This window comes from Rhinoderma darwinii, chromosome 1, assembly GCF_050947455.1.
Source record: "Rhinoderma darwinii isolate aRhiDar2 chromosome 1, aRhiDar2.hap1, whole genome shotgun sequence".
Lineage (NCBI taxonomy): Eukaryota > Metazoa > Chordata > Amphibia > Anura > Rhinodermatidae > Rhinoderma > Rhinoderma darwinii.
In genome coordinates this window covers 428,629,317-428,655,296 of record NC_134687.1, presented here as the reverse complement: position 1 = coordinate 428,655,296, position 25,980 = coordinate 428,629,317, and the positions used below count along the sequence as shown (strand labels likewise).

The following is a 25,980-nucleotide window of genomic DNA, read 5'->3' as shown; positions in this document are numbered from 1 at the left end:
GATGTATGGCTACATGTAATACGTGCGTATGGCCTCATGTGATGTTAAGAAGTGTGTATGGCCTCATGTAATGTATAGAAGTGTGTATGGCCTCATGTAATACGTGTGTATGGCCTCATGTAATGTATAGATGTATGGCTACATGTAATACGTGTGTATGGCCTCATGTAATGTATAGAAGTGTGTATGGCCTCATGTAATGTATAGATGTATGGTTACATGTAATTCGTGTGTATGGCCTCATGTAATGTATAGATGTATGGTTACATGTAGTACGTGTGTATGGCCTCATGTAATGTATAGATGTATGGTTACATGTAATACGTGTGTATGGCCTCATGTAATGTATAGATGTATGGTTACATGTAATACGTGTGTATGGCCTCATGTAATGTATAGATGTATGGTTATATGTAATAAGTGTGTATGGCCTCATGTAATGTATAGATGTATGGTTACATGTAATACGTGCGTATGGCCTCATGTAATGTATAGAAGTGTGTATGGCCTCATGTAATGTATAGAAGTGTGTATGGCCTCATGTAATACGTGTGTATTGCCTCATGTAATGTATAGATGTATGGCATCATGTTATATGTGTGTATTGCCTCATGTAATGTATAGATGTATGGTTACATGTAATACGTGTGTATGGCCTCATGTAATGTATAGATGTATGGTTACATGTAATATGTGTGTATGGCCTCATGTAATGTATAGAAGTGTGTATGGCCTCATGTAATGTATAGATGTATGGTTACATGTAATACGTGTGTATGGCCTCATGTAATGTATAGATGTATGGTTACATGTAATACGTGTGTATGGCCTTATGTAATGTATGGTTACATGTAATATGTGTGTATGGCCTCATGTAATGTATAGATGTATGGTTACATGTTATATGTGTGTATGGCCTCATGTAATGTATAGAAGTGTGTATGGCCTCATGTAATGTATAGATGTATGGTTACATGTAATACGTGTGTATGGCCTCATGTAATGTATAGATGTGTGTATGGCCTCATGTAATGTATAGATGTATGGTTACATGTAATATGTGTGTATGGCCTCATGTAATGTATAGAAGTATGGTTACATGTAATACGTGTGTATGGCCTCATGTAATGTATAGATGTATGGTTACATGTAATATGTGTGTATGGCCTCGTGTAATGTATAGATGTATGGTTACATGTAATACGTGTGTATGGCCTCATGTAATGTATAGATGTATGGTTACATGTAATATGTGTGTATGGCCTCGTGTAATGTATAGATGTATGGTTACATGTAATACGTGTGTATGGCCTCATGTAATCTATAGATGTATGGTTACATGTAATACGTGTGTATGGCCTCATGTAATGTATAGATGTATGGTTACATGTAATATGTGTGTATGGCCTCGTGTAACGTATAGATGTATGGTTACATGTAATACGTGTGTATGGCCTCATGTATTCTATAGATGTATGGTTACATGTAATACGTGTGTATGGCCTCATGTAATGTATAGAAGTATGGTTACATGTAATACGTGTGTATGGCCTCATGTAATGTATAGAAGTATGGTTACATGTAATACGTGTGTATGGCCTCATGTAATGTATAGAAGTATGGTTACATGTAATACGTGTGTATGGCCTCATGTAATGTATAGATGTATGGTTACATGTTGTACGTGTGTATGGCCTCATGTAATGTATAGATGTATGGTTACATGTAATACGTGTGTATGGCCTCATGTAATGTATAGATGTATGGTTACATGTAGTACGTGTGTATGGCCTCATGTAATGTATAGATGTATGGTTACATGTAATACGTGTGTATGGCCTCATGTAATGTATAGATATATGGTTACATGTTATACGTGTGTATGGCCTCATGTAATGTATAGATGTAAGGTTACATGTAATATGTGTGTATGGCCTCGCGTAATGTATAGATATATGGTTACAAGTAGTACGTGTGTATGGCCTCATGTAATGTATAGATGTATGGTTACATGTAATACGTGTGTATGGCCTCATGTAATGTATAGATGTATGGTTACATGTAATATGTGTGTATGGCCTCATGTAATGTATAGAAGTGTGTATGGCCTCATGTAATGTATAGATGTATGGTTACATGTAATACGTGTGTATGGCCTCATGTAATGTATAGATGTATGGTTACATGTAATACGTGTGTATGGCCTCGTGTAATGTATAGAAGTGTGTATGGCCTCATGTAATGTATAGATGTATGGTTACATGTAATACGTGTGTATGGCCTCATGTAATGTATAGATGTATGGTTACATGTAATATGTGTGTATGGCCTCATGTAATGTATAGATGTATGGTTACATGTAGTACGTGTGTATGGCCTCATGTAATGTATAGATGTATGGTTACATGTAATACGTGTGTATGGCCTCATGTAATGTATAGATGTATGGTTACATGTAATACGTGTGTATGGCCTCATGTAATGTATAGATGTATGGTTACATGTAATACGTGTGTATGGCCTTATGTAATGTATGGTTACATGTAATATGTGTGTATGGCCTCATGTAATCTATAGATGTATGGTTACATGTTATACGTGTGTATGGCCTCATGTAATCTATAGATGTATGGTTACATGTAATACGTGTGTATGGCCTCGTGTAATGTATAGATGTATGGTTACATGTAATATGTGTGTACGGCCTCGTGTAATGTACAGATGTATGGTTACATGTAATACGTGTGTATGGCCTCGTGTACTGTATAGATGTATGGTTACATGTAATACGTGTGTATGGCCTCATGTAATGTATAGAAGTGTGTATGGCCTCATGTAATGTATAGAAGTATGGTTACATGTAATACGTGTGTATGGCCTCATGTAATGTATAGAAGTATGGTTACATGTAATACGTGTGTATGGCCTCATGTAATGTATAGATGTATGGTTACATGTAATATGTGTGTATGGCCTCGTGTAATGTACAGATGTATGGTTACATGTAATACGTGTGTATGGCCTCATGTAATGTATAGAAGTGTGTATTTAGCTGGCGGGCACTGTACACTGCCCCTTTCATTCTGCTCCAGCTGGGACGTGTGTCGTACGTACAGTATGGTAACGCTACATACAGTACAAGTGTAATGACACAATGCTGCTTTCTATGGCCGAGCTCCGTGTAGAGACAATACAGTAATAATTGTTTTCCCTGTGGTGTGTGAGCGCCTCCCGTCCCTCCCTTTCTCTCCCCCTCCTGCTGCCGCCTTCCCACCTGCCTTTCCCGGGCTGCGGCGCGGGTCTAGCGGCGGGTATGGCTAGCGCGGGCCCATTGACTTGCCAACGGCTGAGCACAGGCAGTGAGGAGGAGAACGAGGCTGCTGCTCACACACACCAGCGCTCTGCACAAACAGAAGCCTCACGAAGCAACCTGCACGGCAGACACACCGGACGAGTCCACAAGAACTAACCCCCCGAATTGGCCTGGCTCAACTGAACTTTCAAAATCGCAACGGCTGTTGTGGTAGCAGGCACGTACCATCGTCAGCGCTGTGAGGGGTGTTCTCAACCTTGTATCCGTGGAGAAGTAGGGAACACCGGGAATATTAGGAGAACATTATTGAAAGGTTTACGTCCCGAGCAGAAATGCTTTAATGGCAGCAGCTGGTGGCTCCTTCCCCTGTGGTACCCTGTGCTCACATTACAAAGTGCTGTATGAAAATAGTAACACGAAAGAACGCTAACGCTGTTTCAACGTAAAGATAAGAAGCATCTCCATGACCTTATTCCTTATGTACCTTAACATGGCGATTGGAGTGGCATAAGCAGATGAGAAGACGCTGGGCCAGGACGGGACAGTCACTAGTGGGCACAAAGACGACCTTGTTGGGGCGAGGGTATACAGAACAGGGAGTTGTGCTGAAAAGTGGCCTCGTCTGCCCTGCTAGTGACCCGGGACAGCAGTGCGCATGCGCGGTGCTGGACAGCTCCCGAGAGGGAAATTTAAAAACGGGTTGGGGACCAGATAGAAATCATATTACAAAGAGGAGAGCAGCGCCCAGGAGCCAGAGAGCTGCCCACACACTGCAGGTGCCCTGCTCCATTCACCACACCGTATACCAGCTCGCCTGCGACTATTAGGTACTTCTGTGCTTTATTTTATTTCTACAAATGGATTTTCATATAAGTACTGTCTATTATGTAAAATAATTCTAATGTGTCTAGCTTCAACTATCCAAAGTGGCAATTATGGTGACACACTTAAAAACCCAACGGGTTAATCTATATATCTATGTCTCATATCTATCCATCCATCCATCTATCTCATATCTCTCTCTCTCATATCTATCTCTCTCTCTCATATCTATCTCTCTCTCTCATATCTATCTCTCTCTCTCATATCTATCTATCTCTCTCATATCTATCTATCTATCTATCTATCTATCTATCTATCTATCTATCTATCTATCTATCTATCTATCTATCTAATTCAGTCCTGTATATTCAACTAACAAAAAAGTTTCACTCTTAAAGGAGATGATAGACAGTGACATCACAGGAATTATGTCTGGAATTATCAGGACATCAGAAGAAAATCGACCTCCCAGTCAAGAATACAGGTACCTTTCTTTATATTATTCTACCTAAGTCAGTTGCTAATTCTTGAAAATATGATATCTTAAGGTAAAATTTATTTGACAAAATACTTTGGACTAAATGTAATTATCTTATCTATCTATCTATCTATCTTATCTATCTATCTCATATCTATCTCTCTCATATCTATATATCCCATATCTATCTATCCCATATCTATCTATCTATCTATCTATCTATCTATCTATCTATCTATCTATCTATCTATCTATCTATCTATCTCTCCATCCCATATCTATCTCATAATCTATCTATCTATCTCATATATCTATCTATCTATCTCATATCTATCTATCTATCTATCTATCTCTCTCATATCTATCTATCCCATATCTATCTCTCTCATATCTATCTATCCCATATCTATCTATCTATCTATCTATCTATCTATCTATCTATCTATCCATCCCATATCTATCTATCTCATATCTATCTATCTATCTATCTATCTCATATATCTATCTATCTATCTATCTATCTATCTATCTATCTATCTATCTATCTATCTATCTATCTATCTATCTATCCATCCCATATCTATCTATCTCATATCTATCTATCTATCTCATATATCTATCTATCTATCTCATATCTATCTATCTATCTCTCTCATATCTATCTATCCCATATCTATCTCTCTCATATCTATCTATCCCATATCTATCTATCCCATATCTATCTCTCTCATATCTATCTATCTATCTATCTATCTATCTATCTATCTATCCATCCCATATCTCTCCATCCTATATCTATCTATCTATCTATCTATCTATCTATCTATCTATCTATCTATCTATCTCTCCATCCCATATCTCTCCATCCTATATCTATCCATCTCATATCTATCCATCTCATATCTATCTATCCTTGTTTTTCCTTATATCGTGTTATATTTATTTGCATGTGCTAGGAATGCTATTTCCGATGTAAATGGTAGAATTGGGATTTTTACTTTTCTTTTTACATTAATATAATTTGCAAGTGCTTACCTACCACCAAGATTGTGACGGGATCCGCTACGCCAATCATAGGGTATAAAACCTTTGGAAGGCAATCACTGTATACAATAACATTTGTATTATTGATCTTCCAATTGCTTTATTCAGAATTTAGTGGATACATCTCCAATTCATCACAACTACAATCGCCTACATCACTCTTGCCAAAATTGCCTCACTAATATTTCTATAATAACTTCACTACTAGGAATTTATGCTATAGAGAATAAGTCACTAACAACAGAACGAATGTGAGAAAAACGATTGAAGCAGTTCCCATAATAGAAATTACTGTGATCGTATTTTCCAACTAAACATTAAAGATGTAAAAATGTATTGTAGTATAAATGTAAGTCTACCCATAACGAATAAACCATGAAGCTAAATTAAAATATTGGAGTACTTTGTCAGAAGTTAGTTAATAATAGCGCTGTAATTTTTTTATAGTGAATAAAATAGATTCATTGATATTTGTAACTGAAATTGATTAATCTCTACATTGAGGATAAAGATTTTAGCACCCCCTGGTGGATACTAAGAAGAATACTGTATTGCATGTAATAGAGTGGAGTATGTTCGTATCTATAGAGGCAACCGATTCAGTATTAGATCCAAAGCAGTTTTTGGAGTTTTTATTTTTAGCTTAATGTCACAATAAATTGCCGTTTTCTCTTATGAATTGGTTATGCCACGGAAAGTAGGTGTTTTACATATTATCTAATAATTCTGTACATTTGATGTATTTTATGTGGGATATGTCTTATGAATTATGTCTAAAAAAATATGTCCTAACTTGTTATCGTAAAGCTACATGAAATACTTTCAGCTATAAATATTCTCACATTTTCTAATAAACTGTATATTATATGGAATTATGTCTAAAAACTTCATATCAGAATTAAATTTAGAAATTAAAAATGGTCACGGCTGATTTGTCTCAGCCATAAGAATCATGCACAAGTTCTCATGAGGTGTAAGGAAATGAGTTGACACCGCTATTTGCTGCATTTCTGACAGTAAATGTTAGAAAACATTATAATAAATATGTCACAACGTTCTGCTACAAATTGTTGTCGCTTGTGTTGGAACTCCACAATATGTAACAGCAATTGTTACAACAATTAGAACACGGACAGTTTTTATACATAACCCCCTTATGTGCACTAGTTGGAGCATGTATTACAAGATAAAGTTTTTATTTTATTTGTAACTTTTTTAAATTAAAGGTTTATGATCTATAGGTAGCATCGGCTATATTCCACACCTGGACCTTTTTTTTTTTTTAATAACAGTAATTAATGCTAAAAGTTTGCCATCTGTTGCTACAAAGCACCTAAAGAAAAAATAAAAATAAAAAAATTATGCAATAAATAAATAAATAAAAAAAATCTAATTAGATAATTTAGTCAAAAATAGTTTGTCTTTAATCACTTATAGGGTTTGTGGCACGAAGTATGGACATTTATAAGTAAAATGGTTTAATATTTATGCTTATGCCATAAATGGATCATTTAGTGAAACTTGTTTTCCTTTTCTTTTTACATAAGCTCTGCAGTTTGGTTGGTCAGGCAATGGCCGCCACATTGCATCTATAAAGTTATTCTAGCAACATGCACACTAGAATTAGGTCTTAGAATCTGTAGTCAGTTGACTGTAAACCAGTAGCCACCATTGTACTTCTCTTCCAGTAGTTGTGATTGCTCCTGAGAGAGCTGCGTAAATAATGGCAAGTTTTTTTCATGAGGTCTGACAGAGGAAAGAATAGAGCTGTCACTTTGTATGAGTGCTGTTTACACTTGCCCTGTCGCTGTGGCACATAACGGGATCCGAGGATCACTGCGGGGTTGCTCTGCAGTTCCACATAACAGGGGGAAGAGAATGGCTCCCAATTAAAAAGAAGGCCTGTGTGAATTTGCTTCTGTGCTGGGATCTCTAGGAGAGCATCTTTTGGAGCAGTCAAAGCATATTTAGGGTATGACTATTCAAGCTTTAAATGATGTACGAGTGGTTTGTCCTAATAACTGCAATAACAAGCTCTAAATATCTTAAGTGGCATGAAAAGAGACTTGTTCTTTGTCCAACCACATTAAAATTGCTGGAATGGAGAAATACGCTCTACAGATGTTCACGGTTTGCCCTTTACAATACAAAGTGAAGTGCTGATGAGCTGAGCGTACTGGACTAAATCAGAAAGAAACAGATACCTGGAAATGTTAAAGTCTAACATAATGAATGGAATAGTGTCCTAGTGTAGTTGTCCTAATAACAGACTGCTTGGGTGGGACTTCTAGATAGTAATTTCCCACAAATGAAATAATACTTTAAAATCAGACATGTCATAAAAGTCAAATACCATTTTCACTGGAGAGGTAGTTGTCCATTCTGCCATGTTATTTCTATGGAGGAGAAAAGAGGCCATCATACTCCTCTGATGCTGCTCATCTCTGTGAACACACACAGGATCTGATCATGCAGTGTAATAAAAATGACTCTGGCTTGACACCAGTATGTACACACGTCAGAGATTTGCCTATGGTAAATGTGGCATGGGTTATTCTGAAAATCTGTGAATGAAATCCAAAACTGACCTCGGATTTGCAGGCGAATTAGCCCCATTGTAATTTGCAGGTTAGCTCATCTGGTAGCTCATCTGGTACTTTTCAGTGTGGAATCCACGAGAAAATCCACAACATGTTCATTATTCCAGGCAGATAGTTTTCTGAGCGTGTGAATAGTGGATAAAAAAATATCCCATTGACACGCATTGCTGGCAGAAAGTGAGCATATTCTGTAAAGGTATGTGCACACGCTTACTAAAAAACGTCTGAAAATACAGAGCTGTTTTCAAGGGAAAACAGCTCCTGATGTTTAGCCGTTTTTTTTTGCGGCGGTTTTTATGGCCATTTTTGGAGCTGTTTTTCTATAGAGTCAATGAAAAATTGCTCCAAAAAAGTGACATGCACTTCTTTTTCGCGGGCGTCTTTTTACGCGGCCGTTTTTCAAAACAGCCGCGTAAAAAAACGCCTCGTTGGAACAGAACGCTGTTTTTCCCATTGAAACCAATGGGCAGATGTTTGGCGGTGTTCTGCTTCCGATTTGAAGGCCGTGTTTTGGCCGTTTACAGCCCGAAAATAAGCCGTGTCAACATACCCTAAGGATTGCGCACCTAAATCCTGACAAAATGCTGAACGTATAAACTTGCCCTTAAGAGATTGCAATGTTATTATCAGGATGACTCCCTTTAGAAATGGGACTGGTAGCAGCTTCGGAGCAACAGCAAATAACCTGTATCTGCTGATAATCCATTTTAATCCAAATAAAAACTAGGAACATTTATGTTATGAGAATAAGGCCAGTTTTACACAGCTGTTTGGTTCAGTAAGCCTGGGAAGGAATGGCGGTGTTCCAGGTGTTGCTGCCATAACACTGATGCTACAATGGGGATGTATTCTGACCATGTGAAACTGGCCTAAAGGGGGCAACACACTTTAAATAGTGTTCGGCTCACAGCTATATCCCGTCTACCCCGTAACTGTGAATGCTTGCATCGGGCAAGCATGCATGTTTATTGCCATAGCAAGGAGGAGAAGCGAATACCTGACACGTCTTCTGCCACTTATATCACTATGAGCAAAGGACCAGGCACGTTTTAAATAGAAAATGATGATCCTTGATTCCCCCGACCTTAAACAACATGGAGTCAGAACTGATAATCTAATAATGTTACACCAAACCACCATTCAATGCTTACATTGTTCCACCCAGGCATATTAATTTAATCGCGACCACCCTGATTCAAAAATCCACAAAGGGGCCGACTTGCCAAAAAGCAGCGTAGTACCATGGGAATGCTGGTATGTCAGATTGGATTAGGATGTTTTGGGCAGGGTGGGGACAGACCCTATCTGAATCACAATGTTTTAGGCAGGGTGGGGGCAAGTCTTAACTCCACCCCGGTTATTAATGGGACTAATTGATGGCTGTCCATCAGGCTTTGTGGATGTCTGCTTTCATTCATGCTGCCTTGTGAGTTGGAAAGATCTTTGCTGTGGAAATTAAATGCAATAAAATCTCAACCATTTGACAAGTATTTGTATTTGTGCATAGTCATGTGTAAATACCATTATGCATAGAAGATAAAGCTGGTTATATGAAGAGGTAATGGAACTGGTTCCTGTGTATTCCAATGTACTTCATTTAAATCTGAAAGCGTACCTAACTTTTCAGGTGACTTTTAAGAATAAGCTGTCATATGTGTGTACAGGAGGAATAACACTAATGTAAAGGATCTGCCAGGCACTACGTCTGTGGATACTCCCAGGGTTAATCAGTCGACACCTGAGGCCAGACCTCTTAGACTGACACCGGCTCCCACCAATCAGGGTGGCAGGCTCAGGAGTGGGAGAGCCTATCGTGGCCTGGTCAGTCGGAGTTAGCTCCGCCCCCTGTCCATTTATACCTGCCGTTTTCTCTTCCTCATTGCTTGTTATTCTTCTTGGATTCCTGGCCCCACTGCTGCCGTGCTTCTGCCTTGCTTCAGTTCCGCTTACCCTGCTTCGCTTTGCCCCTGGCTTGCTTCCTGCTCCGTGCTCTCGTTGGTATACTCCACTACATCCTGATCCTGACTGACTCATTCACCGCTCCGTTTCCTCGCGGCGTTCCGTGGGCTACTGCCCCTTCCCTTGCGTGTTCCCTGTTTGTTCTCCCTTGCACTTAGACAGCGTAGGGACCGCCGCCAAGTTGTACCCCGTCGCCTAGGGCGGGTCGTTGCAAGTAGGCAGGGACAGGGCGGTGGGTAGATTAGGGTTCACTTGTTCCCTTCACCTCCTTCCTGCCATAACAACTAATTTGGGCATTACATGACTTGTATATGACATTTTTTAGCAGTTTTAGCAGGCTTTATATCTCTAATACTCAGTTGTTTCTGAGCTAGTAGACAGAGCCAAACTGTTATCTTGTCTTCTATCAACTGCACACATAGAGAATAGGAGAATTCTGCTCTCCTATCTCTGTCTACCGCATATATAGAAGTTGCAGCAACATTGAGGAGATAATACAGCAGTAATGAGCAGTGTAGCTGAGAATCCAGCACTGGGGTGAGATGTAAGGCTGGGTTCACACGAGCACATTAACGTCCGTAATGGACGGACGTATTTCGGCCGGAAGTCCCGGACCGAACTCAGTGCAGGGAGCCGGGCTCCTAGCATCATAGTTATGTACGATGCTAGGAGTCCCTGCCTCTCTGCAGGACAACTGTCCCGTACTGTAATCATGTTTTCAGTACGGGACAGTAGTTCCACGGAGAGGCAGGGACTCCTAGCATCGTACATAACTATGATGCTAGGAGCCCGGCTCCCTGCACTGTGTTCGGTCCGGGACTTGCGGCCGAAATACGTCCGTCAATTACGGACGTAATTAGTGTGTGTGCACATACCCTAACTCTTACCAGAAGCTGATGCATCTCTGTCTCTCACTCTGCCTCTCTCCCTCTGCTCTTGCTCCCTCCTCCCCCTCCCCTCTACATAGACTTCTTTGGGCAGCTGTAACCTGATTCCTCAGTGAGTTGATAGTCTGTCTTGTCTTGAGGAGATGGAAAAAGCAGTTTATTCAGAGTAAGTGAACAGTTAGGAGGGGGAAGGAGCCTAAGTGGAGAAAGATGCATTTTTCTCTAATAAGATATATTACAAAGTTTCTTATATTCACTTATGCAAAAAATGTTTAAAAGTTAGTGACCATTTAAAGAAAGTGTTTTAGAAAACTCGAGCTATCCCCCTCCCCCCGCTCCCCATCTTACTAGCTCCCATGGCTCCATTCAATAATCCACCACCAATATTTCAATGTTTGATGATTTTATACCTAGCAATTTTTCAAACCATTGAACGATTGAAGGTTTTATCTAAATCGATCATATAGGCATATTTATATTGTAAATGTCCAAGGGGCGACATTTGCATTTACCAATACAGGTGATGATAACAATGATTCTTATGTGTACATAATCAGTGATAAATGATAGTTTTGTCATATTGCTGATTTTCTTTGGGTGCATTTAGACTTGTTAAGTATTATGACTGCTTAGAAATTAATAAATGATAACTAGTGTAAATGGGCCTTAACCCTGTGCCTCTTCCAGAAGACCTTAGGGTAACTTTACCTGTACCACCCTCTTCATCATCAGCATTACACGAAATACAGAGCTTGTGGGGGTGGCACATGACACGTCCTAGAGGCCTGCCCCAAGAGCCGTTAGAATAGGTGCTGGGTTGAGTGACAAGCAGTGAATGAACAAAGCGACACGAGCAGGTAACACGAGTAAGTTTAACCCAAAATAGTAAATTGTGGAATATGAAATACAGAAAACTAGGTACCTGCAGGTTAGTTTTATGGCGATTATGCTGAGAAAGTGTCTCTAGTTAAGAGAATATTTGTAAAGCAGACAATGACTTAAATAGGATTACATTGTATTTAGAGTTGTCCAAATTGCGAAACTTAGCATTCAAATACAGTATAAGGCTGGGTTCACACAGTGTTTTTTTTACGCGGAAACCGCGCCAAAAAACTAGTCAAAAACGGCTTGAAAATGCCTCCCGTTGATTTCAATGGGAGGCGGGGGCGGTTTTCTCCCGTGAGCGGTAAAACCGCCTCGCGAGAGAAAGAAGCGACATGCCCTATCTTCGGCAGAAATTCCGCCTGCAAAAAACTCTGTGTGAACATAGCCTTAGAGCATCTGGAAGTAAAATATTGTCTTTATAGCCGGTGTGCTCCTACTTCATATATACCAGTATACTCAATGTACAGAACAATGTTTTTGTGATTGAAAGATCTGTGGCAGGGTTTTTCAATTCATGATATAAAAATCACCAGAAGAGTTGAGATTAATGTTTGTAATGCTGATGTGGATGGACATGTATGGATGATAATGAATAATTTCAAGGTTTGAGTGGCTAGTGACATCATTAACCATTTAAATGGAAAGTGATTTATCTAGTGGTTATAAGGCACTATATTTATATAAAAACAATTGTGCCTTCTCATAGGTTGGAAGCAGTTAAGGCCCTTTTACACTGGGCAATTATCGGGCAGACAAGCGTTCATATAACGCTCGTTGCCGATAATTGCCCTGGGTAGACAGGGCTGCAAGCAGCAGATGAACAAGCAAACGCTTAATCATCTGCTGATTGTATCATTTTTAAAAACTGAAATATTATTAGTTGTCGGCAGCGCGTCTCCCTGTGTAAACAGGGAGACGCGCTGCCGACATGATAATAATGTTTGGACGAGCGATCGGAGTAACGACCGCTCGTCCCCATAAATAGCTCCGTGTGACCGGAACAAATGAGCGCCGATCAACTAGGTGTCTCGATCGGTGCTCGTTGCTCCGGCCAAAATTGGCCAGTGTGATAGGGCCTTTACTGGCCAATTTTTTGTTATCTTTCCAGATAAGATTGTAGAAGATAACACCTCCCATAATCACTACTGCAATTACATAAAATACATTACGGTCATATCACATATCGAGAAGTGATCACCGGAAATTAGCCATTGCTATCTGTAAAAAATACTTTCTACAAAGGTTGAACATATAAACAGATATATTCTCCAATTTAGTTAAGAAGGAAAGAGAAGAAAAAATAAGTGCCCAGGGCTGGCGAATGCTCCTAAAATTTTGGGGCTCTCTATTGATTGATATGGAAATCTTGTTATTTGATTACTAAAAAAAAATAATCAAACCGGCAGTAAATTCTGCTGTAATGTGTTAACCCCGATTTTCAAAGTACCAGTTGGCTCACAGTGATGTCTGACAATTCACCTCCTAACCATTAGACCGTGCCTTTTTAAAGCTACCAACCTCTCTAGGACTTATATCTTATTTCTAGATATAAGGATATATCTTAAAATTATTGAAGTAATATCCTATAATGTAGTTTTGTAGTATAGTATCTTTAGGAATTCTATTTACCCTGGAATTAATCCACCTCACTTGTTATATTAATATGACTCAATATAGGAAAAACTTTTTTTTCTATGACTACAAAGGATTTTTTACTCTCGGATTACGTTTGACAAAGTTTTTTTTTTCTTTTTAGGATCATTTGTAAATGCATAGAACGTTGGTCCATAGTAAATGTGGCTTAGACAAATCTCACAAGCTATGTGTCCTGCTGTTATATGTAATACAAGTTCAATTTAGGGTTTTCTTATACATTACAAGATTTATGAATGATTATTATATGACATTACCTGTCTTGACTTTTTAAGTAATAGACTGATCGCTTATTGTCTTTTGGTCCCTCTTGTTCCACCCCAACCTCTATTTTTGTTTATCTTATGTTGCTTTAACTTTTTTTATTTTATCTTGAAAATTTGCATATGTAAATAAGTCAGTCTACCGGTATTAACCTCCCTCCAGTCTCTCTAATGCCTGCACTACTAACCTTCACGTAGCAATATCACTTCAGTCTCCCTGCAGTACATTTTCTCCTGTCTTTCCTGCTTGTCCATATATAATCCTCATAATAATAGTCCTACATATCTCCATCACTTGCCGTTATCTACATTCTGATACCTGCATTAATTAAACCTTTGCATGTAGTGGTCTATATTCAGCCACTCTTGGCCTCCATCGGGCTGATATACATTAATATACTAAAAAAAAGGACGGAATAGCGCAGTTGACTACACTTTTCCATACAACGGAATCCAGTAAAGAACCGTGTACCGCGCAGTATACATTTTCTTTAGCATGAGAGCCTATGGGTGACGGATGCCACTGCATGGCATCCCTCACTGGCATCTGTTTATTGTATATAGCATGGAAAGCTTATGATATATCTGTTAAAAGGATTCCTAATAGCCTATGGGTGACGGATGCCACTGTTAGGCATCCTTCGCAGCCTATGTTTAACCTATATGTCGAGATCTATTCCTGGTGTATACGCTAAACGTATGGCAAAAACATGGATGGAAATGGGGCGTGAATCTCTACCATCATCTATTCTGTATTCATCAATGCCCCTCATTCCTCCACACACTACAAGACTCTATTTACTATCTAAACACCTCACAGTATTCCTGCTCTGTTCCTTTACACTTCCCACAATATTTAGCAGACTCCCCATTGTCCCTCTTTAATGTCTTGTCCTTTTCATATAAATGTGCTGGATGTGATATACATTTTTAGACATTTTATACAATTAATTATATACTTTATGATAAAAAAAAAAGTTTATACATTGTTGCATAATATCATAAACCATCCTTTTGTTTTGCTGTTGTTCTTATATAAAGCCATTGTGTATACAATTGCTGAAATATTCATACTTTATCATTTGCAATTTCATGCTGCATTGTAATAGAATAATAAAATAAAACATTTGCAGCCAATAGGAATACTACATTTTTGTGTAAGCAGTGGTTCCCGAGTTCTTTACCTAAGGCCCTCTCCATTAAGGCTTCGTTCACATCTGCGTCGGGACTCCGTTCATGGGTTCTGTCTGAGCTTTCCATCAGGTGAACGGAATCCAAACCGAAACCATAGGTTTCCGTTTGCATCACCATTGATTTCAATGGTGACGGATCCGGTGAAAATGGTTTCCGTTGTGTAAAGGCTCTGTAGTTTTGACAGAATCTATACCGTAGTCAACTGCGCAATTCATTCCTTCAAAACAACGGAACCCTTACACAACGGTGACAAACGTAAACTATTTGCACCGCATCTATCACCATTAAAATCAATAGTGATACAAACGTAAACCTATGGTTTCAGTTTGGATTCCGTTCATGGCTTCCCCTGACGGAAAACTCAGACAGAACCCATGAACGGAGACTTGACGCAGATGTGAACGAAGGCTTAACATACACATTCGGTTCAACAAATGTTATTTCAATAGAGGGACATGTAAGTGGCTGCCATGCTCCTTTGGTGCGGTTTATTTCTGTGGAGGGAAAATTCCAACCTGTCTGATCCTTGTCCATGTCCCGCTTTAGACTAAAAGAATGGCAACAAATCAGCAAAGCTGATAAAATAAATTACATTAAAAATAATATGTTATGCTTTATAAGCTGATCTGTATGAGTGAAGAGCTTATAGTTGGGCAAGTCTCATTGGAGGAGCTGGGCACACATGTAAGTATAATGTGGGCATGAGGGGCTTGGCATGTGTATAATTTATAAGGTTGGCCATTATTGGTATAATAAATAGAATGCAGTTCAATGTTCATTCAAAACTGAACAGCTGCCTTTCTTACTCTGATCCCAGGGCCAAGAGGCTACGGACACCTGGGTTGCAGCATGAGTGATTCGGCCATTTGTATTCATAATATAAAGCCATTCATTGCAGAATGAAAATATTGTAAATGGCTAAGACATGTTAAAAGGTGAATATAGCTAGATATTAGATAATAGCTAGATGAATACATTAGGATATATGAATTTAAGAGCTATCTAGTGAGTTTGATCTGAAGTGTTAACACGTTGATATTGTTTTACAATCCTGGAAGGAGGTTTGCCACATGACAGGAGGCATTTGCACAGGGTTTTGACTCTTAACACCCCTTATCCGACCTTTCGATTTAAAATAAGGAAAAATCACAAGCCCCTTCTTTCAGGCCAGTAGGCACCAGGCGGGTGGCAGATGGCATGTTTTTGTGCGTTGCTTGTCTGCTGTCATTCAGCTAGATTAATGCAGGGTCTGTGTAGAGGGGGTAAAGGAGAGGGGGAGGAAGATGAAAAAGAGAAACAATTAACCTAAAAACAAAACAATGGAGACACGTGTCAGTCGGCTCTAGCCGTTTGGGGACACAATAGGCAATCATCTTTCAATAACAGAACCAACTGTTGCAACCCAGCCAGGCCTGCCCAGCTTTCAAATGATTCTGTTTGATCTTGTTTGTTTATGAGTCAGCCAATGGGAGAGCTGGAATAAAGGTCAGCTGGGCCCTTTCTCCCCTTCACCCTGCAAAATTGCAAAGGGATATTATGAGCATGAATGGTAAAGCATCCTGGTCTGGGACAAAAGCAGCCTCAGTACAGACTGGTCAGAATGAAAACAGTTCACTGTGCAGCGATAAATAACTGTATTCTCGGTTCATTTATGGATGGATTCAATGGATTTATCAGTACATCACAATTCATCTATTATATGAAATAATAACCTTATACTCACTGTACTGCGTGTTTCCACTATTATCTAAAATGAATAAATTGGAGTCAGTGATACTTCATATTTACCTTGTTTCTTTTCTTTATATACAGTATAGGTGCATACTTTTTCTTACCTATGGTGTTAATGTTTGCAGGCTCGTGCCCTCTGACCCCACCCAAAGGCGAGATGATGAACTTCCTAGTGACTTACAGTCTCTGTCATGGCTGACCTCCGTGGATGTGCCCAGGTTACAACAAATGACCAGTGGAAGGCTGGAGTACAGTATGAACTCTCAGAACATAGTGATACAGCAGCAAGGTACAGTGTACTACAAGGTCAACTCACACCGATTTACAGTCAGTATGTGTGTACTTTCCACTTCATATATGTTCTCATTCATAGGTCAACTCTCAAACACCATGCCTGGACAAATGATTCATATACCCGCAAGTATGCAACAAGGCATTCTGGGTCTTAACACCATGACCTCCCATGTTTCCAATGTAAGTGGGTGGATGAACTATGCATATATAGACTTTTTCAAAAAGCAAAATCACTAACTTTTTTTTTTTTCTCAGCAGATTAGCCAGTACACTATGGGTGGACATCAATCCCAAAGCCTTCAGTCACCACAGCCTATGTATCAGTCTCATTCTCAGCAGGTCTATGCACTATCTCAGGGCTCCCAGCAGGTAAACCACTTTCTCTAGGATTTATCGCTGCTTCTAGACCCCGATACAGCTTCAAATAACGGTGTTCTGTTATAGTAAATGTAACACTAACCCTGTCATTGCCCAGACCAAATATTCACCTTCAGAAACGTTCCATTTATAGGAGTACTTTACGTAGGAGTTTTACTGACAGGGAAATGATCGGAGTGGGGTGGAACCGGATAACCTGTCTTTACAACCGTCATATATAAATTATGTTCATGTTTTATGAGCTAGATAGTCTATGTGATGTTTTTCTTATCCTTTGGGTTGTTTTATGTTCTTTTCACTGTAGTGTACACCCGCTGGGATCTTTAATAATTCTTATAGAGCACAGTCTCCATACTCTCAAGCACGCCTAGCGGCTCATTCTACACAGGACTTACACCCGAAGAATTATCCTAAACCTATCTATTCATACAGGTGAATTTCTCATTTCGGTACAGATACAAATGTAAAGAAAATCAGCAATTTCATGGACTTCCATAGTTAGTCACTAACTGTTGCTTTGTTACAGTTGTCTTATTGCCATGGCCTTAAAAAACAGCAAGACTGGCAGTCTGCCCGTCAGTGAGATCTACAGTTTTATGAAGGAACACTTCCCATATTTCAAGGTAAAAGAGTATTTTAGAACATAATATGCATGTATGATAACAATGGGGCACATTTATCAATGTATTTACAGATTCAACATCATATTTATGAAGTCCCGTACATATGTTGGAAAAGTGGGCAGGGATTCAGAGTCGCCCAAAGCGCAACTCGTTTATGAACATTTTCTGCCACTTTTCTACTTAGAAAAGGGGTCTAAAAGAATGCCAGGTCCGACCTGGTGTTTAGCCTACCAGTGTTGGTAAATCTTATGCACGCATACAGTGGTCACTTTTTTAGGTACAAATGTATACTGCTTATTAATACAGATCTCTAATCAACCTGCCACACACAAAACCCTGCAGACATGGTCATGAGGGTTTGTTATTGTTCAGACCAAACCTGAATGGTAAGAAATCAGATCTAAGTGACTTTGTTGTTACCAGAATGGTTGGTTTAAACATCTCAGTAACTACTGCGTAAATCTATGGATACCCCGACAGAACCCAATAAAAGTAAATGGGTTCCGTCAGGTGTCGGTTGTCTCAGTTGTTCAACGGAGCCTGCGCTTCCGGCATTTTCGTTGTTCTGCTCCTCTGACAGAGTAGAACATTGGAATGACGAATGCAGATGTGAACAGGGCCTTACAACAGTATGTGTAAATGCACAACATATGAACTGGATTATTTATTCTGAAGCGTCATTAATTCCTGGGCGCTGTACATGACATCAGACAATAAAAACAAGTACAATAAACACGAGGTTAAAAAAAGACAAACTGGAACGGAGGGAGAGAGGACCCTCCCTGCGAGGGTTTACATCTACGAGGGAATGGGGAAGGAGACATTAGGTTAGGGTAGAAACTGATCATCCGGTAAAGTACTGAGAGATGGGTTATTGAAGGTTGTTAGCTTTTGTGAAGAGGTTGGTTTTCAGGTTGCTTTTGAAGGTTTGAATGGTGAGGGAAAGTTTGACGTGTTGGGGTACCGAGTTCCAGAGTATGAGGAATGCAGGGAGAAAAATTTTGATGATGGTAATGTGAGGAGCAGATAAGAGGAGAGCAAAGCAGAAGGTCTTGTGAGGACCTGAAATTACTTGTAGAAGTATTGGGAAATTAGTAGGGGACACGTTTTGGACAGCGTTGTATGTTATTGTTAATATTTTGAACTGAATTCGCTGAGCAATGGGTAGCCAGTAGAGCTATTGGCAGAGGTGGAACGAGGGGAGAAGATTAACCTGGCAGCAGAGTTGAGGGTGGATTGGAGGGGTGCAAGAGTTTCAGATGGGAGGCCACAACAAAAAACCTTGCAGTAGTCTAGGCGGGAGATGATGAGGGCATGTACTAGAATTTTTGTTGACATGAGGTTGAGGAAAGAGCAGATTCGAGAAATATTTTTGAGGTAGAGGTGGAAAGAGGTGTTAAGGGCTTGTATGTGAGGTTTGAAAGAAAGGGAAGAATCTAAGGTTATCCCGAGGTAGCGGATTTGTGAGACTGGGGAAAGTGTGGAGCCATTGACTGTAAATTATAGTTCTGGTAAGTGGGTTGAGTGAAAGATGATGAATTCAGTTATTTCCATGTTGAATTTAAGGAAGGAGAAGAAAGAGGATATATCTGTTAGACACTCTGGGACTCTTTATAGCACAGAGGTGACATCTGGGCCAGAGAGTTAGTTTGTGTGTCATCAGCATAAAGGTGATCCTGAAAGCCATGGGATTTTATGAGCTGCCCAAAGGTGTAGATGGAGAAGAGCATGGGTCCCAGAACAGAGAATTGAGGGACACCAACAGAGAGAGGATGAGATGAGGAGATGGTGTGCGAGTGTGGAGTAACTAAATGTTTGGCTGGGTAGGTATGATGGGCTATAATCATAGCAATCCATGGAACGTTCTGCTTCAGTCAGCTAAGAAGTAAAAAATTAAGCTACAGTGGCACCAGGCTCATGAAAACTGGACAGTTAAAGATTGAGAAAACTTTGTCCGATTAATCTCACCTTGGGTCAATAATTCGGGCATTGTGAAAATACCATAGTCTACCTCACTATTGTCGATTACCATTTAGGAGTCTTATGTTATGACATTTTCTTTTAAACTGTATTGGAGTTTTTTTGTGAACTATACTTGTAACAAAGTTGTCTCATTGTTTAATACCTGTTGAATCATATTTGCAGTGAAAGTCTGCTTATTGGGACATTCACACTTAAGCAAAAGTGTCCTTTGCCTTTGTAGACAGCACCTGATGGCTGGAAGAATTCAGTGCGACACAACCTGTCCCTGAATAAATGTTTTGAAAAGGTGGAGAATAAGTTAAGTGGATCTTCTCGCAAAGGATGTCTATGGGCATTAAATCCTGCTAAGATAGAGAAGATGGAAGAGGAGATGCAAAAGTGGAAGAGGAAAGATCTGCCAGCCATTCGAAGGAGCATGGTTAACCCAGGTAAGCATGCACTTTCTAGCTGGCAAGATCAGTTGGCCTTACCTAGAAACTCCACATTTCCACTTCAGTATGAACCCACACATTTGACTCCAAGCCTTCAAAAATCATTGTTTATTTCAGATGAACTTGACAAACTGATTATGGACAGACCTGAAAACTGCAAAGCTCCAAGCAAGCTGGTAACCTCAGAACCACCAGTAATGACAAATCTTGGCAGTATCCCCATGCAGCCAGTTCAGCCACATCCGGTCATGACACTGTCCTTACATTCCATACCGTTGCACCATCAAATTCAGACTCATGCTAGGATTGCATCAAGTTCTCCTGCACCAGCCCAAAGCCCTCCTCTACATGTGGTTCCAGACATGATTCAAAGCCCACTGCACCAGCATATCATAAGTAGGGGGGCTTCTGACTTCCTCAGCATTACCTCGGATATGAACACAGAGGTGGATTCCATTGATCCTAGCATCATGGATTTTGCTCTTCAAGGTAGGATATTAGTGTTAATGATTTACATGGAGAGAAGTGTATTTATGTATAAGTATTAGACAATGTGACGTTTTGGTCAAAATAAACAGCCGGATTGGGTTTATTATGAACAATAGGAGCTGCGACGTGCGCCGCTAGCAAGGAAATGAGCTCATGGCCAGAGTCATGGCCTAGCAGATGCCTGTCCGTTTTAAACGGACAGGCAGTAATACACTGCAATACAAAAGTATTGCAGTGTATTATAAAAGCGATCGGATGATCACATATTAAAGTCCCCTAGTGGGACTTGTAAAAAAGTGAAAAAAAGTTTAATAAAAAAAAATGAAAAACCCACTTTTTGCCCTTACAAAATGGTTTACTATTAAAAAAAAACCTAAATAAAGTTAAAAAGTTACACATATTTGGTATCACCGCGTTCGTAACGACCCCAACTATAAAGCTATACATTATTTAACCAGCACGGTGAACGCCGTAAAAAATAAAATAAAAAACAATGGAAAAATTGCTGTTTTCTGTGAATCCTGCCTTAAAAAAAAATGTGATAAAAAGTGATCAAAACGTCGCATCTACTCCAAAATGGTACCAATAAAAACTACAAGTCGTCCTGCAAAATAAAAGCCCTCATACAACTGCATCGGCGGAACAATAAAAAAAGTTATGGCTCTTTAAATATGGAGACGCAAAAACAAATAACTTTGCAAAAAAAGTGTTTTTACTGTGTAAGTAGTAAGACATACAAAATCTATACAAATTTAGTATCGTTGCAATCGTAACAACTGAAATTTAAGGTTTTTTTCTATTCCCCCAGTCAAAAAAAAATAATAAAAGTTAATCAATAAATTATATGTACCCCAAAATGGTGCTATTAAAAAATACAACTTGTCCCGCAAAAAACAAGACCTTATACAGCTATGTCGACGCAAAAATAAAAAAGTTATAGATCTTGGAATGCGATGATGGAAAAACTTAAAAAATTGCTTGATCATTAAGGTTTAAAATAGGCTGGTCATTAAAGGGTTAAAGTGGAATAGTCAGGTCGCTTGTTATAATTTATTTGCTTTGTGTACAGGGTTATGTGATCTGGCTAGAAGAAAAAAAAACAATACAATAAAAAAATTAGTTTTGCGCATATTGCATACTACCATGCAGGCAGTCATTTACATGCAGGGAAGGGTCTGACCACGATCAAGCGTAACTATATTAGACACTTAACCTCACCAGGACAGAACTTTCTGACTTGCTGCATCCTGATATACCTCTTAGCTACCTGCCAAGGAGAATGCACTTTTTAAAAAAAAAAATACCTATAGGCCCACTGTTAGAAAAAGAGATGGTCGAGTGTAGTACAACCAAGTATTCTAGTTAAGGTTACAATTAAGAAAATTAAATATGAGAAAGTCAGGGATATCTGATTCAATTCTTATAAATACTTATAATAAGGTTTTTATAAATACCGTACCATTTCTAGACAGGACATTGTAAATTGCTAAATGGGGTTTTCCAGTTTCAGACATTTATGGCATATCCACAGTAATGTCTGATAGATAGAAGTGACGGGGCGAAGGACCACTGTTCTCCAGATAGATGCGGATCGCAGAGCCCCTGTGGATATGCCATAAATGTCTGAGAAAGGAATACCTTTAGTTTTACCCTGTAGATGTAAAATGTTATTCTTGTATATCTTTTAGTAAAAGTGCAGTATGTATCTTGTATATGCTTTTAACACACATCCATATACACACACAAGATATCTATAATATTCTTTTCTTTTTCCAAGGTAACATCTGGGAGGACATGAAGGATGACAGCTTCAGCCTGGACACATTGGCAGCATTCAGCAACTCTCCTCTGCAGCTGTCAGACTGTGATTTGGGGACCATAGGCCTGACACCAGTGTCTAGTAGCAGTGACCAATCTTTCACAGACTTCCAAGTCACCAGCCTATATACCACATATGCCAATTTGGACAATTCAACACCCTCCCAGTGTGTGACAGGACAGGGCAATAAACCCATTGCTCTGCTGTAGATATGCCAGAGACAGCCTATGCACCAGAACCAAAATGACTGGGAACAGAAAGTGACAGTGAACACAGTTTACACATTCAAGACTACGTCCAACCTTTCCAGTGCTGCCTTGTTTATATGGTTTTGCATTTTTTGGGCATTTACATATATTTTATCTATTTTCTTACACCATTTCTTCTTGGTTTAAGTAAAAAAAAAAAAAAGCAAGCCCATATTTTTGGGTATAGAGATTTTTTAAAATTGGAATCTATTTTCTCTACTGCACGGAAAACGTTCCGCAATAGACATTTATTCTGATCAACTACTGTGAAAGGCTCTATAGTATTTACCACACAGACTTCAGATGTGATATTTAATTTTGCACTGAGCCTTAAGTGCTTCAGTTAAACTCAACGACTACTATCAATAGCGCTGTATTGGCGATTATTAAGTGTCTCCATTCAACCTCGTGCTCGGAGAACCACAGAATGCATTATTAAACAGCTGTGATTTTTTTTTTGTATTTAAGCACACCTACCAAACGGATTGTAAGGTGTCAACATTTCACTGTGAATAGCTCTTACCTAAAGTCCTTATATACAATGCATCGGGATTCATCACACCTACCGAACTTACAAGGATAGGTTTACACTAGAGGTAAATGTGGCGGTTCTAACACCACTATTGCACAAATAGTTTTTGCAAAGTTCTACCACAAGTCATTGGAGAAAATTTTCAAGCTAGAGCATGGTCAAAGGCCTGAAGTACACAGTAAAGCCGTGTGCTGCAGGCTTTATGGCAGTGTATGGAGTCCTCTGTGGCACTGAGACGCAGAGACTGTGTGCCGCAGCATGGCGCTTCGTCGGGTGCCATTCGTGGGAGATGAACTGCATGCCTTCATATGAAATCAGAGGCACCCGTAGGTACAGTAAGGCCTCATGCACCTTTTTTGGTGCACTATTACAACATGGAGTCATAAAACGGCCATGTGCATGAGCTCTAAACTGGATCAATACTGCATATTTACCTAATTGTACATGTAATGTGTGCAGACAAAACACTTGATAGTGAGGGCTAAAACATTACGACCTTGATTCAAAACTACAGAGATACGTCTATTACTTAATTTCTCATTTACCTATTCATCCTTTCCAAAAATTAGGGAAATGTGTTTCAGAAAACGATTACATCTGAACCACATTCTATAAAAGCCACTTTCCAGTTTGACTTACTGGCTCACCAACTGCAATAATCTTTGTAAACATCTACAATACATATAAAAATATCTGATGTCATGAAATTGAAATCATAAAATCCAGATTGTTTGCCAAAATGTTTTATATCATTGTCAAAATCACTGTACAAAATGTATTCTCCGTCAGCTGTTCCTCAGCCTTGTTGTAGGCTCCTAGAATAGGTTTACTTTTTAATTTTTTTTCTCTACGTGTAATAATATTGTGCTAGGCAGTATTATGTGTAAATTTATTTATATTTATTATTTTCAACAGAACTATGTAAATTAAGCAGTTAATTATTTCTGTGAAGTATCTTATGTTTTTGTATTTTTAATGTCTTCTACTATTAGTAAAGACTTTACTTCATTCAAAAATGACGGTTTCTCTTTTTTACATGTGATGTCAATTAAGCAATGCATGCAAGAGGACCATGTGAACCCAACCTAATGGGCATACAACTCTAGTATGAAGATAAACGGCCTCTGTGTGCTGCCATAAAGGAACTGTCGGATGCCTCCGATGGAGAATGCCACCATTTTTTTCTTTTGGATTCGGAAGAAATCAGACAACAAAAAACTCTGTATGAAATCAGAGTTATACGGAGGTAGAAGAGGTCCCATACACCTCTATACACCTTCGGCCTTTTTCACACAAACATATGTATTTCATGTCCGTATGCTATCCGTTTAAATAACGGACAGCACACTGACCAATGCAATTCAATGGGGCTATTTACACACTTGTGTTTTTTCACAAAGCGGTTGTCCGTTGCGTGAAACTTACCACGTGTTATTCTGGTCTGTTTTTGCAGATCAGACTCGCTAATTGAAGTCTATGGGTGCGGGGAAAAAACGGACAGCGCACAGATGACATCTGTGTGTTGTCTGTTTTTTACGCATTATTTGCTAAATAAATGCAGAGAAAAAAAAAGAACAGTAGAACCAGGAAGTGCTTGCAGAGAAAACCAGATGAGAAAAATGGATGAAACACAAAAGCCGCAGTGTCATATGCATGAAAAACGGCCCGGTTTTTGCAGACGCAAATCGGACACACTGATTTTAAGAAAAAACAGCTTTTGAATCCAAGTGTTTTCACAGCTGATTTTCAAAGCGTTTTGGATTTTTGCAAATGTTTAAGGCCTCATGCACACGACCGTATTTTTGTCCACCCGTAAATACGGGTCCTTTGTCACACGTATTCGACCCATATTGTACCAGTATTTACGGACCCGTGCCTGTAAATACGGGTCCGGTGTCACCCGTATTCCACCCGTATTTACGGGCACGTTTTCGCTGCAAAATGACACTGCAGTAATCGGCAGCCCTTCTCTCTATCAGTGCAGGATAGAGAGAAGGGACAGCCCTTTCCGTAATAAAAGTAAAATTCATACTTACCCGGCCGTTGCCTTGGTGACGCGTCCCTCTCTTGACATCCAGTCCGACCTCCCTGGATGACACGCAGTCCATGTGACCGCTGCAGCCAGTGATTGGCCTGTGATTGGCTGCAGCAGTCACATGGGCTGTAACGTCATCCCAGGAGGCCGGACTGGAGGAAGAAGAAGGGAGTTCTGGGTAAGTATGAATGTCTTTTTTTTTTTTTTTTATAGCTTTATCTATATTGTGATAGGTAGACGCTGTCCCTGATGCTGAAAGAGTTACTGCCGATCGTTTAACTCTTTCAGCACCCTGGACAGTGACTATACACTGACGTTG

The 25,980-nt window shown here is 39.4% G+C and overlaps 1 protein-coding gene across 2 annotated transcripts; it reads left to right on the top strand.

Annotated features, from left to right (window-relative positions):
• Positions 1–3,303: 3,303 nt before the first annotated feature.
• Positions 3,304–24,553, top strand: FOXN4 (forkhead box N4). Of its 2 annotated transcripts, none has more exons than XM_075853640.1 (10): positions 3,304–4,140; positions 4,534–4,619; positions 16,955–17,118; positions 17,203–17,303; positions 17,382–17,492; positions 17,806–17,933; positions 18,028–18,124; positions 20,328–20,535; positions 20,656–21,027; positions 22,805–24,553. In XM_075853640.1, exons 2-10 carry the CDS (start codon positions 4,537–4,539, stop codon positions 23,053–23,055), a joined length of 1,515 nt encoding a protein of 504 aa, XP_075709755.1. In that variant the 5' UTR covers positions 3,304–4,140; positions 4,534–4,536; the 3' UTR covers positions 23,056–24,553. The 2 variants fall into 2 exon arrangements, with proteins under 2 accessions (XP_075709755.1, XP_075709746.1); XM_075853631.1 differs by having other exon boundaries at positions 17,379–17,492.
• The last annotated feature ends 1,427 nt before the right edge of the window (positions 24,554–25,980 follow it).

Bases quoted from the DNA above. Each gene is read 5' to 3' on its own strand.
- FOXN4 (XM_075853631.1), top strand. From the start codon at position 4,537: ATGATAGACAGTGACATCACAGGAATTATGTCTGGAATTATCAGGACA. The intron at 4,620-16,954 runs GTACCTTTCTTT...TAATGTTTGCAG, and splicing joins CCTCCCAGTCAAGAATACAG to GCTCGTGCCCTCTGACCCCA. The intron at 17,493-17,805 runs GTAAACCACTTT...TTTTCACTGTAG, and splicing joins TATCTCAGGGCTCCCAGCAG to TGTACACCCGCTGGGATCTT.